The sequence below is a fragment of the Coregonus clupeaformis genome, unplaced genomic scaffold (genome assembly GCF_020615455.1).
Source record: "Coregonus clupeaformis isolate EN_2021a unplaced genomic scaffold, ASM2061545v1 scaf0180, whole genome shotgun sequence".
Classification (NCBI taxonomy): Eukaryota; Metazoa; Chordata; class Actinopteri; order Salmoniformes; family Salmonidae; genus Coregonus; species Coregonus clupeaformis.
Window position 1 is genome coordinate 386420 of NW_025533635.1, and position 17863 is coordinate 404282.

Sequence of the window (17863 nt, forward strand, 5' to 3'; positions counted from 1 at the left end):
TGTCTGAGCTATGTCTTTCTGGAGAAGGATGCTACTGGTGATTTTAAGTAATTAAAAACCAATTAATTCTTAACACAATACACACAATTGATAGGTGTTTTGTTAGATTTTCACAAAATCATATATTTTGTGAAAATTCTCGCAGAATAACTGAGAACAGATTTTCCCTTTTTCTTTAAACTGGTCACGATGTGCCTGTTGCACAATGTATATACATGCCCTTATAGCCAGCAAAACCCTATGGCGCTTTTGGAATGATGTAAGGATTCACTCATTGTAATGGAACCAGCAAACAGTGAAAGTAAACCTAGATTACAGTGCTGTGAAAACATATACAGCAGCAGGCTCAGACTATAGATGAATCAGGATTATACTCCCCTTGAGAACGGCACATTTCCCCAGTCTGGCCCATTCTCTTTCTTCAGGTCCTCCGCCACTGAAATCATTCTAGAGCTGTAGCCTAATTCTCTTCCAAACCCTCAGCCTGTTTCGTAACATGCTGATCAGAGAGAGAGAAGAGAACAGCGGTTTAATATTGACAATTCAAATGGCGCTGTGGCCGGTTTCCTCAGAAAGCAGCTATCACTAGGCCACTTATTAGCTCTCATTTCTGCTCATCTCCTTGCCCAAAGGACTTGTGGATTAATCTAAATGAGTTAGTTTTCTACGCTTGCGAAGAATGAGGCTGGACATTTCTTTAACTTACCTGCGGGTGCGTCTTGTCCCCATTTTTAGTTTTTAAACTTGCAAACAGACTATGAAGTCCTCCTAGGCCAGTTAACTAGACATTTATAACATGGTCAGCAAAATAGGTTTACATTCGACTTGAGCCTCATACATAGAATGAAGTTATACAGCCAGTCAGCCACAGAGTATCATTGCAGTCGAAGCGAACAACATTTTGCCGGGATTAAAATGCAGTTCTGGGTGACTGATGTGAGATGGGGCATCTTCAAAGACACAATATGACCTCACCGATTTGGTTCATGAATTATTCCGCCAACCTGACTGCCCGACTTAAAATTCATTGCTGAGGGTATACGAGTGTTGGCACATTTCATATCAGTTATTGAAATGTATATTTATGAAAGCATCTCTATTTCCACCTGCTTTCCGATTAGAATACTTTCAGAGGCTCCACGTTCGTCAGATTTCCGCTCTCTCGCATCCTTCACATTGTCACAGTGTTCAAGAAGTGTAAAGCAAATTCTGAAAATGAAATGTCCAGTGGATCACAGAGGCCTTGTCCTCTCAGCTGATACTCTACTCTGATGGAAATATTATGCATATTTAGTTCCTCCTGGGGTCAGCGAATAAATTACAGGAACCAATGTTGCTGTAATGGCACAGTCTTCCTTTGCAAGGTCAGATATTTACATTTTAGTCATTTTAGCAGACACTCTTATCCAGAGCGACTAACAGGAGCAATTCGGGTTAACTGCCTTGCTCAAGGGCACATCGACAGATTTTTCACCTAGTCTGCTCAGGGATTTGAATGAGCTACCTTTCGGTTACTGGTCCAACGCTCTTAACCGCTAGGCCACATGCCGTCCTGATTCTATACAGTGTCTCCTCAGCCTGGAAATCTTTTGCCTTTGTTTTTCCTCCTTTTGAATGTGTTGTTAAAAAGGGGCCCACTTACTAGCAGTCTTTCAAACCTGTGAGAAGAACCATTGGTGCCATAAATAACCATCTTTACCTTTAAATAACCATCTTTATGCATTGCAGCATTTCAAACTTTTGCAAATCTTCTCTGGAGTTTCTGTTTGGTTGCTTGGTTTTTTGAGGCTGCTGGATGATCACAAGCAGTACTGCAACTTTCTCTATTTGGTCTGGGTCTCAAGCTCAAGCCAATAATAAGTTAGGCTAACGTCAAACTTTTAAGTGAGCCTCCACTATATAGTGAGGCCAGCTACGGTCTCTCAGTTAAGCTGAGGCTTTTAATTTGAGGTACTCCTTGTATGTGTTTGTCTGTTATCTCCCTCTCTCTGTCTGTCTGACTGTCTGTCTGTCTTCACAGGGATAACGGTGATCGCGCCAGATACAGAGCTCCACGCAACGCTCGTATGTCTGCCCCCTCGCTTGGCAGATTTGTTCCCCGGTGGGTGGCCCTGATTTTGATTATTTTATTGATTTATTTATTGGGAAAAAGATGCACGGAGTACAACCCAAAGGATAACACGTTAAAGCGATTCCACTTGTTTCCAACGTGGTCCCTGATGGAACACAATACAAAGAAAACAAACAAAAACAACAGCAATCCCAACAATAAAAAAACAGCATCACACAGCATACAATAAATACTGTAAATACATAGCTAAAAAAGAAAAGATACAGGAAAACAGAAGATGGTCAATTTATCCTAATCTCATCATTTGTCCTCCTGGACTCTGAATAGATTATACTGATTGGCTCTCCATATTCCAATGGATGTTTTTTGGCCAATGATATGAGCAGCCAATGACATAACAGGACTCTGTGTCCCGAGGATTAATATACAGGAAATGTTTGACATATTCTCAAGTTTGAATTGAATCTGTCTACCCAAAACCAGTGCTGAGCATTAGCACAATCATCAGTTTGGGCACCAATGTAGAGTCAAGTAAGGCTATTATAAAAACGTGCCTGTGCTTTTTAGTCCCCTATTACGCAACAGAGATGGTCTCCAATTTTCTCATGTCATCTTAATTATGGGGTGAGTAAACTCTGTCAGTTGTGTGTTTCTTCAAGGAGGTTCCTACTGCCTGAGTATCTGCCATATGCTGGGATCTTCCACCATGAGAGGGGCCAGCCTGGCCTGGCCACCCATTCCTCCGTCAACAGGGTCCTAGCAGGTAGGCAGAGATATCCCTCGTGTTTTTGTCTCGTGTTTCTGTTTTGGAAACTAGGTTGCTAGCAGAGCTGGCATTCCTATAATATTTCAGATCACGTTGGTGCTTTAGGACCTTGTTGCCCACAATGTGCCATTTCAGATGGATGAGCAGTTCAGCCACTCATGAGTATTAGTGCAGAAGCACAGGTAAGTGTTTGCGAAGAGGGCCTCTGCGTAATGACTGCCCTGTGCTCTCCACCCACGCTTTTTGAGCACAATCCACATGCTCCAGTGGTATTGATGTGGACGTTGCAGATAATGAATTCGTCGACGAGAGTGCTTCAGAACCTCTTTCCCCTGCCGCCCACACTCTTGCAAAAATGCTGGAACGCCCACACCAGCTCCAAAGAGCAAACTTATCAAACTATTCCCCCCCCCCCGACATGATTCATGTGTAGAAATGTGAGTTTCTCTGAAGTCCCGTCTCAAGCATGCTTTGGCATTATTAATGGTTTCTGACTCCACATACCCAAAGGTAGAACACATATTCACAGCTCATGCCAAGCCAAATAGTCCCGCTCACCCTTTGCTTTCATTGTCTGACAATGACCGATAGTCACTGCGAGAAATTAGAGGAGAGTGCTGCTGTGACTGCACAGTGTTGTTTAGTGTTGTTTGTCATTGTACTGTATCACCGTCATTGTGTCTTGCCCACTGCTGAAACCTCCTACCAATACCAAATGTTTTACAATTAGTGTTTCCTTTCAATTTGAATGAAAAGTTCCTACATTTGTGTGTGCCTGTGTGTGTGTGTTTGTGACGTCTAGTTAATAAACAGAGAAATTACATCCGGTTTTGTGCCTATTGAGTCAGGAGAGATGTTCTCCGCCCAGCCCTCCAGTTGCTTCCTACGCTGATTACTGTGCCACCTGTGTTGATGATGGTTTGTAATGTTGCTCTTGGAATGCCACAGCAGCGTACGGGTTGTTTGACTTTAAATTACCTTTCACAGCCATTCAGCATAGCTTGTTCATAGATGGCCTAGTCTTCTTTTGTTTTTGTATGCTGTGTAAATGTAGTGAAAATTGAGAACTGGCTTTTTTATATATTCATATTTAAAAATATATACATATTTATCATTTTCACCAGCAGAGGACAGTAGTGACCATATACTTGTATATGTAAATGTTTCTTTATGTAAGAGATAGAAATGCAAATCTTTAATCATTCCAAAAATAAATAATGCTGGTGCACATTTATATAACTGGCAGTTATCTTTTTTCAATGAAAGGGTTTTGTCTTTTAGGGGTTCACTGTTCATTTTGGTGATACAAAAAGTGCATTTTAATTTAAACTTGCATAAAGACATGAGGTACAGTGCACATGTCATTCAGAGTTTAAGAGACAGTTGAGCAGCTAAACCGAGTCGAGGCTGTGTCCCTTCTCATCTTGATGGCCAATCAGTGTCTGAGCAGAAAGAGAATTTGTAAATGGAGAAGGTGACCTGCGATGACATCTCATTGTCACCCCAGAGGTCAGGAGAGAAGGGAACAGGCAGGGTGATATTATCTGCTCAGTCTCTAACCCTGAGTGAACCCACTGCAATTACCAATCCCAGTGGAGAGGGACAGTAATGGAGTGGACAGAGAGGGTTGCAGGTTCAGGCACCACACAAAATGGAAATGATCTGATAGAAACACAGACAATGGTTGTTCTGAATATTTTTGGCTCAGTTCCCCACTATTTCCATCGTACCAGGAAATCATACATCATTAATCCATATTTCTATTTAAGGACATTAACTGCACTTAGTAGCATCTACCATCTCCCATCTTTGTCCAACTTTCTTAAATTTTTTTAATTAGCACCATATTTTCGATGCCAGAGACTCATATGATATTAACCATATAACCAAGTAGCAAGTACTGTGTTGTATTGCAATGCATGACTATAGAGAAGTTGCTTTTAGTTCTGCTCTCTCTCTCTTGTCCCCCTCTGGGGGTTTTCTCCTTTGACTGGGCTGGTGGCAGATGTGTCAGCCTTTCACCCCTCTGTGCATTGACATGTTGGTTGGGGCATGTATATCAGTTCACAGATATGCCAGCAACATCGATATTGCTGGAACTGATGACACCCTTACATAAAGGCCCTCAGCCGTACAGCTTTTAATGCATAACACACAATACTTCAGGTCTGTACACTTCTATTTCAGTGGCTGCTATTTTAGTGCCTCTGTTCTTCCCTTTTCGATACATCCATGGCAAAGTAAGGGTTTCAAGTCAAAACAGAATGTATCATAAATGGAACAGCTCAAAACCATTGATGGCACACATAGTGTTTTAAATCACATGTAAGCTAATCTTGTTGTGCATTATCCTTTTTTCATTCTGCTTTGTTTTCCATAAAGGGCCATTCCACTTGTGAAGTTGACTAAAAACATTCTGGATTTGTTGTTCCTGTGCAAGGTCCCATTGCTCAGATACTTTGCAATCTCTTCTTTGCTCCCATTTATTAATTAATGGTTCACTTAGCCTATTGTCACCTAATCAGGTCTTTGGTCTGCATGACCCCATCTACTGTTGGTTTGATATAAAATGATATCAGTTGCTCTAAGTATTTTGTTAATCATAACCTAATGAAACATTAAGGAAATATTACATCAAAAAGCTTTTATTTTCTTCAGTTTATTGTCACAGGCCACAGCTTATAGTCCTGTGAAACTTTGTGATATTGTGAGTTTTTGTTTGATGGCCTGTGACCATAATCTATTGGCTGCTCTTATGTTTTATGAAATTAAAAAGCACAATGTCGTCAGCAATAGGGCAGTGGATTTAGCCCAGAACTTGTATTCTCATCATTGAGTAATGTAGTGCACTACATTAACCAGAGGTCAAACCATTTGGCATGTGTATGATGCAATATAGAATGGTTTGTGCTTTAATCCATACTGTTTTAATTCAATATTTAGTATCAGTCTCTAAGTGCATGTTCAGATGTGGCAGTAAGTGTATCTGGAGGCATGTTGTATCAGTGAGACAGGAAGTCGTAATTCATTAAGGCAGCTAGCTCAAAGACAGTCCGTCGGTCATGTTGGCTCTTTCCCAGAAGTTGAACAGCAAGGGGCCCAATGTTCCTCTTCCCCAACTTGGGCTTTGTCTTGGGACTGCCGCCAAACAAAAAATATGAACTTCAGGGTAATCTCACATGTGCAGCCAAGTGGAGAGAGGATATGCCAGGTGTATTTTATTATGTGGGGCTCCAACTCTCTGACATACTGTGAAAAGAGGGTCTTGTCACTCTCTTGTCACTTTGCCCTGCTTCAGTCGCCTATAACCTCATTCACCTTCGGTCTCTGATAAGTCATTTTCTCTCACTCTTTTCGCCTTCTCTTCACCCCTCTTCTCTCTCCTCCAACCCTCCATTGTTGTCTTTCCAGCTTTCCTATGTTCTGTTTCTTTTCTGTCCCTCCATCCTAAATCCACCTCTCCTCCAAAGTAAATCTCTTGGGCTTAACTCGTATAAGGAGCTACTTCCTTGATGATGTATAGAAGAAAACAATTCCCTCCTTTAAGGTTCACCCTTTGATAAGTCATATAATTTATTCTCATGTACCTTGGAATTTGCAGTAGCAGCTCCCATGCTGATAACAGGTGGGAGGGTTGAGAACAGCATTATGCATGTTAAAGAGCACTTCATGTTTTTCTTTGATACATTCCTGGCGAAAGTAAATATGTGTAACAGAAGGCATATGTTGAGGAGTAACATATGTACATGAGCAAGTCCCAAACTGATGAGTGTGTATAGTGTACCACCTCCTCATTTCCAACATCTCTTCCTGATCACTGCTTCAATTGTTTTTCTGCTCAAGCTATTTTCTTTAGCTGTGCAATTGAATATCCTATGTCATTGTTGTCCTTTCACCTTTACTGCAACCCTCTGTCAGGGCTTTGAAACTGGCGACCCCCCCCCCTTCATAGGCCCGTGGATCAATTCATTCCCGCCACAATTAAATTTTTCTAGGAACTTAGTCAGGGTATCAACTTAATGTTGAGAGTTAAAATGGTAGAATACACTATGTGCAATTTCGAAATTTGGTTGTGCATCAGCAGGTTTTCTCTTATGTCAGTCACTGACTGTCACTCAATTAGCCCATGTCAGCTACATTTTTTCAGATTGATTAGTAAGTTAGTCTAGCAGCCAGTTATCTAAACATCTAGGAATAATGGTCAAATTACCGACTGAGGTGGCCCCCATAAAGGTTGTTGGTCACTCTCACTCATATCATATTCAAAACTACAAAATCTTATCTCTGCCCCATTTCAAAATGTGTAGAATTGCAGCAAACTTGCTTTAAAACTGCTAATTTTCCATACGTCCAATGGCAAAATGTGTAGAATTGCATGTTTTGCTGTATCCCCGAAACCACAAACCACTGCGGCCCCTCATCGGGAGTGCAGATTTTTTATTTTTTTTGTGGCCCCCACCCTCATCTTAAATTGCCCATCCCTGTTCGAAGTACACCATCACCCAGTTGGCTCAGACTCTGTCCGTTGTGCCAGTAACCGAAAGGTCGCTGGTTCTAATCCCCAAGCCGACTAGGTGAAAAACTGTCGATGTGCCCTTGAGCAAGGCACTTAACCCTAATTGCTCCTGTAAGTCGCTCTGGATAAGAGCGTCTGTTAAATGACTAAAATGTAAATGTAATAAGTCTGACAGTCATCTCCATGTACTTTGTATTGGGAAAGCTGTTGAATATGCAATGCCTGCACGTTGTTAGCCCTCCAGAAATCTGTGTGTGCTTAGGCTATCCCCCAAAGCCCAATGGAAAACCGAGCCTCAGAGAAGTTTCCTGTTGAAATGCATTAGCGAAGAGTAAACCAAACTGTTTTTTCATATAAAATTTAGTTTTTGTCATTTGCATTTTTCAGATGTATTTGCTCTTCAAAATAACAAAAACGATCCGTTACTGTAAATGGTTTGAATCAAAGCGTCCCGGCCGGGGTTACTGAGTCTGTGAGTGGCTGCATTAGAATATCTTAGAGGTTCCTGACTCAGTAATGCAGTAATCTCTCTTTATAGATGGAAGAGCAACAGCCTTTTATCTCCGGAATGGGAGCTCTCTTGGAGGCGTTTGATGCTGTGGTTGATGGACACTCAGACAGAAAAGTGTAGTGGTTTTAGTGTGGGAGAGCCTGCCAACATCATACCTGTCATTAATAGGTGTAACTGTTGAACCCCCTTTTATAAGAGTGGAGTGGATTGTCATGGTGTTGAGCAGAGATCTCCAGTGTGGCTGATTGCATCCCCACTCCTGATATTTTTCTCCTCTTTTTGCGTTTCCTGTTTGGGTAACTTTCAGCAGATATAGAAAGTATGAAATGCATTCTGCTTGCTATGTAGTCTTGTTTCCCCTTAACAATACCATTTTCAATACCAATGCTCTTGGGTTTTGCTGAATTTGTCTGTTGGTTGGTTGTGTACATTGAAGTTGTGCAGTGGTTGTCTGATAATGATGTTCCGACTACGATCAGGGAGGGTTATGTGACATTATGATAACAATGTTAGAATATCTGAATTTTCTGTCATCAGACTGCAGATCGGGCTGTAACTAGCCTAAATGCTGACTGGATACTGACGGCCTGCTGTCTGCTGCTCGGTTGTCACCAATGAATGCTTGTTATGTGCACTCACCATAGAAAAGTGGAAGTTTCCAGCTGTCAGCATTAAGCTCAATACATTGGGGATTTAGGCAGTTTCCTGCTTTTGGACTCATTTCTCCATTGCTTGACGGGCAACAGATTTTCCGTTGTGCAGTGTGTCATATCCCAGGAAGTGTACCCAGCTGAATTCTGTGTGCACAGGGACTGCATTATTACAATAAACACGTAAAGAAGTTGTACCCTCTAAAATAAGCCTAAAATATCTGGGATATTATGAGACTATCATTTATTGTCAATGTTTCATCAGGATGCAATAAAGCAAGACTTTAGAGCAGGGGTCTTGAACCTTTTCTTGCCCAGGGACTTCGCACCGGCGACCCAGGGACCCCCATCATATGTTAGCACAAAACAAATGTTCTCGCCTTTTCTTATCAGGTGAATGGCAAGGAGAAGTAATGAACGTTTAAATATTAATAGATTTGGTACATCGTTTTTTTATTTTGACCTCCCCACATTATAATTGGAGGAGGAAGTGTAAACTCTAACACAGCCTATTAGATAGAAACGGAACTCCAAACACATTTTCACTAATGGCAGCAGTCAAGAAAGCTTACCAGCAGCCAGCGGCACTTGCCGCGACTGGTACTCGTGAGTGCTTTTTTAAAGCCTATGTCAGATACTCCAGTGAGTGCAATTAGCTCCAATGAGTGTAATTTGCTCAATATTAGGAGTTGAGAAAGAAAGTTGGCGTCATTAGAAATTATATTCTCCTCTTTTCTACTGTAGGTATGTAATTCAAAATGTGTTTATTCTGTTGTTGCTAGCAATATTCAAAAAAACATAGAAATATACATTTATTTTTATATATATATTTATTTATTTATTTATTTCTCGGACCCCCTGCACTACCTATGGGTCCGTGGACTCCCAGTTGAATACCCCTGCTTTAGAGGCTATGGAGTGTTGTGCATGTTGTCTAGCCCCAGCTAGTGGGTAGTGTTGAGCTGTGGCTGTGGAGCCAGTGATGGTGGCCATTACTTGAAGATGTTTCTCCCCCCCCCCTCCTAGATCTTATGATGGACGGACATTTATGGGGATAATTCAGGATGAGCTGAGTCGGGGTCTATGGCAGGAACTCACCAGTGCGCCCTCATACTGTTATGGGCTCTTTAAAATGTTGCCTGGAAATTCCCAAAGGATATGCATTTGGATTTTGTAGTACTTTCCTGAGAGCTGTGGCTGACAGCAGCTTTCTCATCACCAAACGATAAAAAAACCTTACCTACTTACTCCATGAAGTATTATTTTATTAAGTAAGTAAGTGCTAAGCGTCATCAGAGGCCCGGTGGGTAGAATAGAGAGTGTCCATTATATTAAGTTATTGTTCAGAGATAAAGTAACCGTATACGATCCCTTTTAGAAAAATTCACTCTACAGAGACTCCATCTCCTCGCTGCTCTTGGAAATGAAAAATGGGTTTAAGGAAGGCGTTGGTAATCACTCTGCTGTGCTTTAGGCTCAATTCCACTTTTGAGTAAAGCACACTGGCAGTGTGGTGAGTGGCAGATTATAATTTTTTTCTAGTAGATGAATGGTTTTGTTGATTTGCAAAACACAAGTAATGCTGGCTCAGTCAAACCTTTCCTTGGCGGCATCCCACAAAATGAAGAACGGTCAAGCAGTAGTTGGACACTTGACTCTAAAAGCTACACCTCATCTGCCAAAAAGTTATTCCCTGTCCAGTTATTATGGCCTCTGCATAATTCATTCATCTTTCTGCTGTTTATGGTACCTTCAAAATGTGTACTTGGACGAGCCCGAAAGCAGATCTCTTTGCAGGCTGTGCTACATTCCATCTAAAGGCCAGTTACAGCCTCTATGGACTTTCAGAGCATGAAAAATGGGTATAGACCTAATAGTTTGTAATGGAGCTACTCTTTTAGACACGTTCACTCACACACTGACTCAAAATCATGCACACATACACTTTGCAATACTCTGCAGATCTAAACCACATTGGGCTAGTTTTGACTATTTTAACATCGATTTCTTTCGGATTCTGTCAGGAATGTATGTGGTTGAAGTTAGACGTGATTGACTTTCTACTGGCAAAATGTAAACAGTTTAAACTGTCAGAACACAGACTGATTGTCAGTCTGATTCCATTTATATAATGCCCTTGTTGCATTCCTTACATTATTTCATAGTGTGGCAAATGAGATCAGCATTGCTCTTGTACTAGGCTGTCATGAATATTCCCTGGTTTTTTTTTTTTTTTTTTATTTAAATTAAGTATTTCAATCCTGTTATCAGCCTTAAACATTATGTAAATTATTTTATATTCAACAAATCATCTTGGCCATTACCACGCCTTGTTGATTTTCTCCTCTCTACATTTCATCAGTCTATGCCTCAATGCACTGTTGATGTAACCACAGCAACCAAATCCGCTGTGATTTCATGTAACTTTGATAAGATGGTGATTACTCCCTACTCTGCTATTGGGCAGTTGTCACACCTCAAACTATATAGCTCCACTTTACATGCTGCTGCAGCACTACATTATATGTTTTATGTGTTAGTGGACCCACTGTTAGTTTATTTTCATGTATTTTAAGCGCTGCATCCCATTTCTCTGCCTTCTGTTGAACAGATGCATTCACACTGGGTAGCTTGAAGCACCTACTGAACATTTGTAACTCAGCCATAAACAGACACCACTAGCTGTATCCTGACAAAGAAAGCCATAAGCATCTAGCAAGCAAGCTTGCTGGAGAAATGTCATTTTCATGTACAGAACAAGATGTGCAGTAGAGGTTATCTGGTTTATGGGAGGTCAACCCATGTGGGGATATGAGTGGCCAGGAAGGGGCCATTATTCAGATGTTTCAGACCTCCCTATGTGAACCAAATACCAGCAGTAGCAGCCATTCAGACCACAACTGGTATAAAAATGGCTGTGGGGGAAAAGCAACAAGGGTCTTTCTCTGAGACTTGTGCCTCCCTCTCCCTTTTAAAGTGCAACCAACCCCAGCAGAGCAATTCTTAAGTGATGTTGGAAAATGACTGTCCTTATTCGGACTAGTCTGATCTTACTCTGCTAATAGTGCGGAATAAAGAATTTGTGTGTTTTCAAATATGCATTCATGTACTAGTTTTTCTCTGAATTTGCAGATACTCATGTAAGGCCAGTGGCTGCATTTGCATTTGTGACTGTAACATGGGTCTTCTCCTTGTGGTGTTATATCAGTCCTCTCATTTTATGTTTGAGCGCAGTAAGTCTGTGAGTTGTAATCTCCAAACCCACCATGTGGTACTATTATGAGCAGAGCTCCCATGTGAGAGAATGAGGGTCCTCTCTCATCCATGGTGACAGTGGTGTAGTCTGCATGGCCATGGGCTTAGGACCAGTGACTCCACTTAGCTGTGATCCCCTGACCCCTTCTCTACCTATATAAGGGTGAGCTGTGAAAATGTGTCTGGTTTTAAATCTGAACTGAGAGACCAGGGGGAAATAAAATGCAGCCTATGAGTAATATGCTTCAAGTACTACCACTTATGCTCTCTCCATCCCTTGTTTGCCCACTCCCTTTTTTGTCCATTGTCCCCATACCCTGTACCACCTCCAGCATACTGATTCTGAGAAGCGTGATTTTCCAAAGAATTTTAAACCCTGAAATTATTAGAAATGTTTAGCTTATTGAGCGCTGTCTGCTTTCAAATGTTACATTTCTCATAAAACATGTAAGGGGTGGTCGATCATGCACTTTGTATTTCTGGTGTATAGGCCTAGTACATGTGAAATCCACTCTTTAAAGATCTACAGCCCTTCCACTCTGTTTCAGTCAGCGCACTACAGATGGTATCTTTAGTTATAGCTCCCCTCTTCCTCAGAGAATAGGTAATTCACTCTATTTATTTTCCTCAATCTAGCAATCATCCGTCGTAGATAAGATCATTCTGCCATGAGGTTTTTGGGCATTGCAGACAGTGATGAATGGAAATACTGTGAGACGATGGCTAATTTGATTTTTATACAAAACTAAATGGGGTGAATAGGGCATAAGGGCAGATAACTTCCCAGATTATACATAATCAAATGTCATTTGCATTGGGCCCTTTAAATGGGTAGGTTTTTCATTTAAAAGTCATTTATTTTCATTGCTGATGGTTTGTCTACGTATGCAGCTGACTATGTTCTAAGCCTGCATGAGTCTAGGCCTCCTCTCTCCCCCCCCACTGACGCGTCATGATTGGTCTGTCAGAAATGAATGCAACACTCTTCAAGTGTCCCTCTACATGTAATTTGCTCACAAAAAAAAGGAACTGAAGTCATGAATAATGTTCTCTTAATTACTTAACTAAGAGCAGAGAGCAGACAGCGTACCATATGTGAAGTCCATCATAGTTCTGTATGGTTGCAATGTTGGTAGCTCAGTTGGTAGAGCATGGCGCTTGCAACGCCAGGGTTGTGGGTTCGTTTCCCACGGGGGGCCAGTATGAAAATGTATGCACTCACTTAACTGTAAGTCGCTCTGGATAAGAGCGTCTGCTAAATTACTAAAATGTAAATGTAAATTGTTGACCACATACCATAGAGGCAAATTGCAACTGTGTGTATGTACAAAATGTTAACATTTAAGCTAACCAATCTAAATTTGCCACATTACAAAGAGGGTTATTATTGTTAACTTTCCCGAAAATGTAGCAGTTGCTCAGCAAACTTGATGTATTCCTGTAAGAAGGAAAAGTGCAGCCTTGAAAGATGTTTAGCCATTACCATGGTGCAGCAGATAAAAACATTAAGCACTTAATCCCTCACACTGCAGTTTCTGTAATATTTTTGATAAAATTGTGTCATGTAAGCGTAGCTAATTATGGCAAACTCGATTGGTTTTTAATCTATTTTGCATTTTAAACACCTTGAAAGTAGATGAAACACTCAGTATAAACAGCCATTGTCTCTTGTCTTTATCATAGTTTATTTTGCAGTCAAGTCAGTACAACAACTTGTTTTTGTCTCACAAGCCTGAGGCCTTTATCTCCATTTCAAATTAACTGTGAAAATGATTGCAGTTGCAGACAGTTGCTGTTTGTAAGTGTCCTAGACTCCGACTTGGGGAGTGACATGGACACATACTGTCACAGATAGAAAATGTGTCATAAGTGTGTGTGATGACTTGGGGCGTTTACTGTAGTAGAAGGGCAGTTCCTATTGATGTTGCTGCCTCTGGGGCAGTTACTACACACATTTACTATGTACTGACTGATGGAAGTTTGTTCTGACATCAAATCAGAACCAGTAAATTCATTTGTATTTATGATTTAGGCCTATACCTCATTATTCATTAGGACCTTGCAGTTGATGATATTGCAGTATTATTAATGCATTCATTTTCATACATTTTACAGACTTTTAGAGCAGTTCTTTGCCTCTTAGGTTTAAACATTCTTATGAATAATATGTGTACTAGATGGCCCTATTTGGTATAACGGCATACAGACGCCAGTACCCACTTTGGATGGCTATTAAAGGGTTTTAGTGTACTATAGTTTTTTACCAGTACCTTTTTGATTTGCCATTAGTCCTACACTGACATAAGTGCACCTGGTCAGGATTCCATTATCAGCCACGTTAATGTACATCCTATTAACATAACACTCCAGGAAATCAAAACTGGTGGTTTGATCATGAGCGAGCGTCAACATAATTGACTTTTTTTTTAAAGCATGTAGTCTTCTGGTTGACAGTATGTTGTTTACTGAGAATAATGACTGGGCAACCTGGGACTGGACCGCTGCTGTTTTCCCTCATGTTGGATGACCGCTCAACAAAGGCTTGACTGAATTACAAAACTGTAAAATAGAAAACACTTTTTTCCATGACCTATATAGATATTATAGGAATGAAGTGACTCGTGCAGTTTTTTAGTTTTAGTTTTTGCTCAGTGAGATAAAGCTACATGACATTCTCTGTTTTCTTCTCCTAGGTGCGGTTATTGGCGACGGTCAGTCAGCTGTGGCCAGTAACATCGCCAACACCACCTACCGCCTCCAGTGGTGGGACTTCACCAAGTTCGACCTACCTGAAATCAGCAACTGTGAGTGGACCAACATTGTTGAAGTTGTGAATTGGTTGGTATGGTGATTTGTTGGCTTGGAACAATACACCTAGGACTACTCATAAAGATCTGTCCTACCTTTCTCTCCATCTTTCATTCCTCTAATGTGGGAATTGTTTAAGATCCAAGCCCAGCACTGACTGCTATTCTATAATGCCTTCTCTCTCTCTGTCTTGCCCGCCGCTGGTCTTAATTGGTCCGGTTCATTTCACAGTACTCTCCCTGCAGGACCATGCTGAGTGCATTCTACTTTTGTCCCGTGCCTAAGGGTATGGGAGATTCAGTGGCTCTGTTTATCATCAGGCTCACATAGTGTCCTGGTCTGGTTATTCCCGACGTCAGGTCACAGGACAGAGAGCAAAGCCCTGCTGCTTAGAGCACCACCTCTAAATATAAAACACACTGAGTTATTCTGCTCTAATGCATTCAGTGCCCAACCAAGCACTTTTTCTGGGTTTAGTTTTCTTTAAACATACTGTGTTTTGAGGGTTTTGTTGACGAACTGTTCTTTTTAAAGGTTGTAAGATGTTATGTAACAGTGTCTATTTTAAGTACTTGTTTTTGTAGGGGCCAGCTGCAGTTACTGTAGTGTACTCCTAGTGGTTCAATGCGTCATTATTCCCATTACCTACAATAGACATTGGGGAAGGACATTATCCTCAAACTACGCCATGGCTTTTATAGGGGATTTCACTTTTAATTCACCTCTGTACGTACCCGAAGGTCAGTAACTTTTGAGTCTTGGGTCCCCATGCTAATTGTCCAAACTTGGGCAATGTTAAAAGATTGTTAATGTGGGGGTAATCAAATAAGAATCCTAGAAACAAGAAGCTCATCCCATAATATAGGAAGCAGAAGCCTATAGTATTCCCTAGACCAGGGATCATCAACTAAATTCAGCCGTGGGATGATTATTTTCTTGAGCGGATAGTCATGGGGCCGGAACATAATTAGAAATTATTTGTAGACTGCAAATTGACCGCAAGAAGCCCAAACAGATATAATATTTGACTAAATAATAATACATTTAAACCTTGCTTACAGTCACATATACAGTGGCTTCAGAAAGTATTCATACGCCTTCACTTATTCCCAGTTTTGTTGTGTTACAGCCTGAATTAAAAATGTATTAAATATATATTTTTATCATCCATCTACAGACAATACCCCATAATGACAAAGTGAAACATTTGCAAATGTTTTGGAAATGCAATACAGAAATATCAAATTTACATAAGTATTCACACCACTGAGACAATACTTTGTAGAAGCAACTTTGACAGCGATTACAGCTGTGAGTTTTTCTGGTTAAGTCTTTAAGAGCTTTCCACACCTGGATTGTGCAACATTTGCCCATGTATTATTTTCAAAATGTTTCAAGCTCTGTCAAATTGGTTATTGATCTTTGCTAGACAACCATTTTCAGGTCTTGCCATAGATTTTCAAGTAGATTTTAAGTCAAAACAGTAACTAGGCCACTCAGGAACATTCACTGTCTTCTTGCTAAGCAACTCCAGTGTAGATTTGGCCTTGTGTTTTAGGTTATTGTCCAGCTGAAAGGTGAATTCATATCCCAGTGTCTGGTGGAAGGCAGACTGAACCAGGTTTTCCTTTAGGATTTTGCCTGTGCTTAGCTCCGTTCCATTTATTTTTTTATCCTGAAAAACTCCCCAGTCCTTAACGATGACAAGCATACCCATAACATGATGCTATGATTGAAATTATGGAGAGTGGTACTTAGTAATGTGTTGTGTTGGATTTGCCCCAAACATAACACTTCACAAATTCACAAAAAGTGAATTGCTTTGCCACATTTTTGGAATATTTTTTATTTAGCACAGGCTTCCTTCTTTTCATTCTGTCAATTAGGTTAGTATTGTGGAGTAACTACAATGTTGTTGATCCATCCTCAGTTTTCTCCTATCACAGCCATTAAACTCTGTAACTGTTTTAAAGTCACCATTGGCCTCATGGTTTCCTTCCTCTCTGGCAACTGAGTTAGGAAGGACACCTGTATATTTGTAGTGACTGGGTGTATTGATAGACCATCCAAAGTGTAAACAATAAACACCATGCTCAAAGGGATATTCAATAACTGCACATTTTTTATTTTTTTACCCATCTACCAATAGGTTCCCTTCTTTGCGAGGCATTGGAAAAGCTCCCTTGTCTTTGTGGTTGAATCTGTGTAAGAAATGCACTGCTCGACTAGGGGGCCTTACAGATAATTGTATTTGTGGGGTACAGAGATGAGGTAGTCATTCAAAAATCATGTTAAACACTATTATTGCACACAGAGTCCTTGCAAATACTTATTGACTCAAGACATTTCAGCTTTTCATTTAAAAAATGTTGAGAGAAAAAAATTCCACTTTGATATTATGGGGTATTGTGTGAAGGCCAGTGACAACATCTAAATTTAATACATTTAGAATTCAGGCTGTAACACAACAAAATGTGGAAAAAGTAAAGGGGTGTGAATACTTTCTGAAGGCACTGTATCTCTATTATGTGTGGGAATACTTTGGAACAGATTTCCTAAATTAAAATCACTTGGAGCTGATTTTCTGGTGTTTTTACAGTTTATTTTTATTTTTATGTCCAACAATAAAAAATAAAAAATTGTTGGGGAACCCTGCCCAACAATGTACCTCAGGTTGGTGAGGTGACTCACCCACTCCCAGCAACGTGATTTTAGCTCCACTGTGTGGGTTTGTATGGCGATATCGGATGGCTCGCAACTCTTGTCTCCATTTACCAATGATTTGAATTGACGAAGTAAACAGTTTTGGTTTCTATGCTAGTTAATCAATATCTGGCGTTTCTGTTAGTATTTTGAGCCTGCAAAGCCTGTTATTGAATCTTTATATGGATGATTCATCAGTGTTTAGTAGTCACATGTACAGGGTTGCAGGAGTGATTGCAGGGTACAGTGAAAATCTTAGGATCCGAGCTCCAGCATGCAGGACTATGTGAAATAAAATAATGAAAATAGTAATAAAAAACAACAATAATATAAATAGAAAATAGTACTATAATAGCATTTGGAAAGTATTCAGACCCCTTGACTTTTTCCACATTTTGTTATGTTACAGCCTTAATCTAAAATGGATTACATTTATTTTTCCCTCATCAATCTACACACAATACTCCCTTATGACAAAGCAAAAACAGGTTATTAGAAATCTTAGCAAATGTAATAAAAAACTGAAATACCTTATTTACATAAGTATTCAGACCTTTTACTATGAGACTCTAAATTGAGCTCA

At 40.3% G+C, this 17863-nt stretch overlaps 1 protein-coding gene across 4 annotated transcripts in view; it reads left to right on the forward strand.

The window, feature by feature from the left end:
* Positions 1-17863, forward strand: part of LOC121573308 (activating molecule in BECN1-regulated autophagy protein 1) — a 91424-nt gene that overhangs the window by 18645 nt on the left and 54916 nt on the right. For all 4 annotated transcript variants that reach the window (XM_045214004.1, XM_045214008.1, XM_045214006.1 and 1 more), the window contains 3 exons: positions 2021-2101; positions 2731-2834; positions 14463-14573. In XM_045214004.1, coding sequence (XP_045069939.1) covers positions 2021-2101; positions 2731-2834; positions 14463-14573 — 296 coding nt within the window. The remainder of the gene's footprint in view (positions 1-2020; positions 2102-2730; positions 2835-14462; positions 14574-17863) is intronic.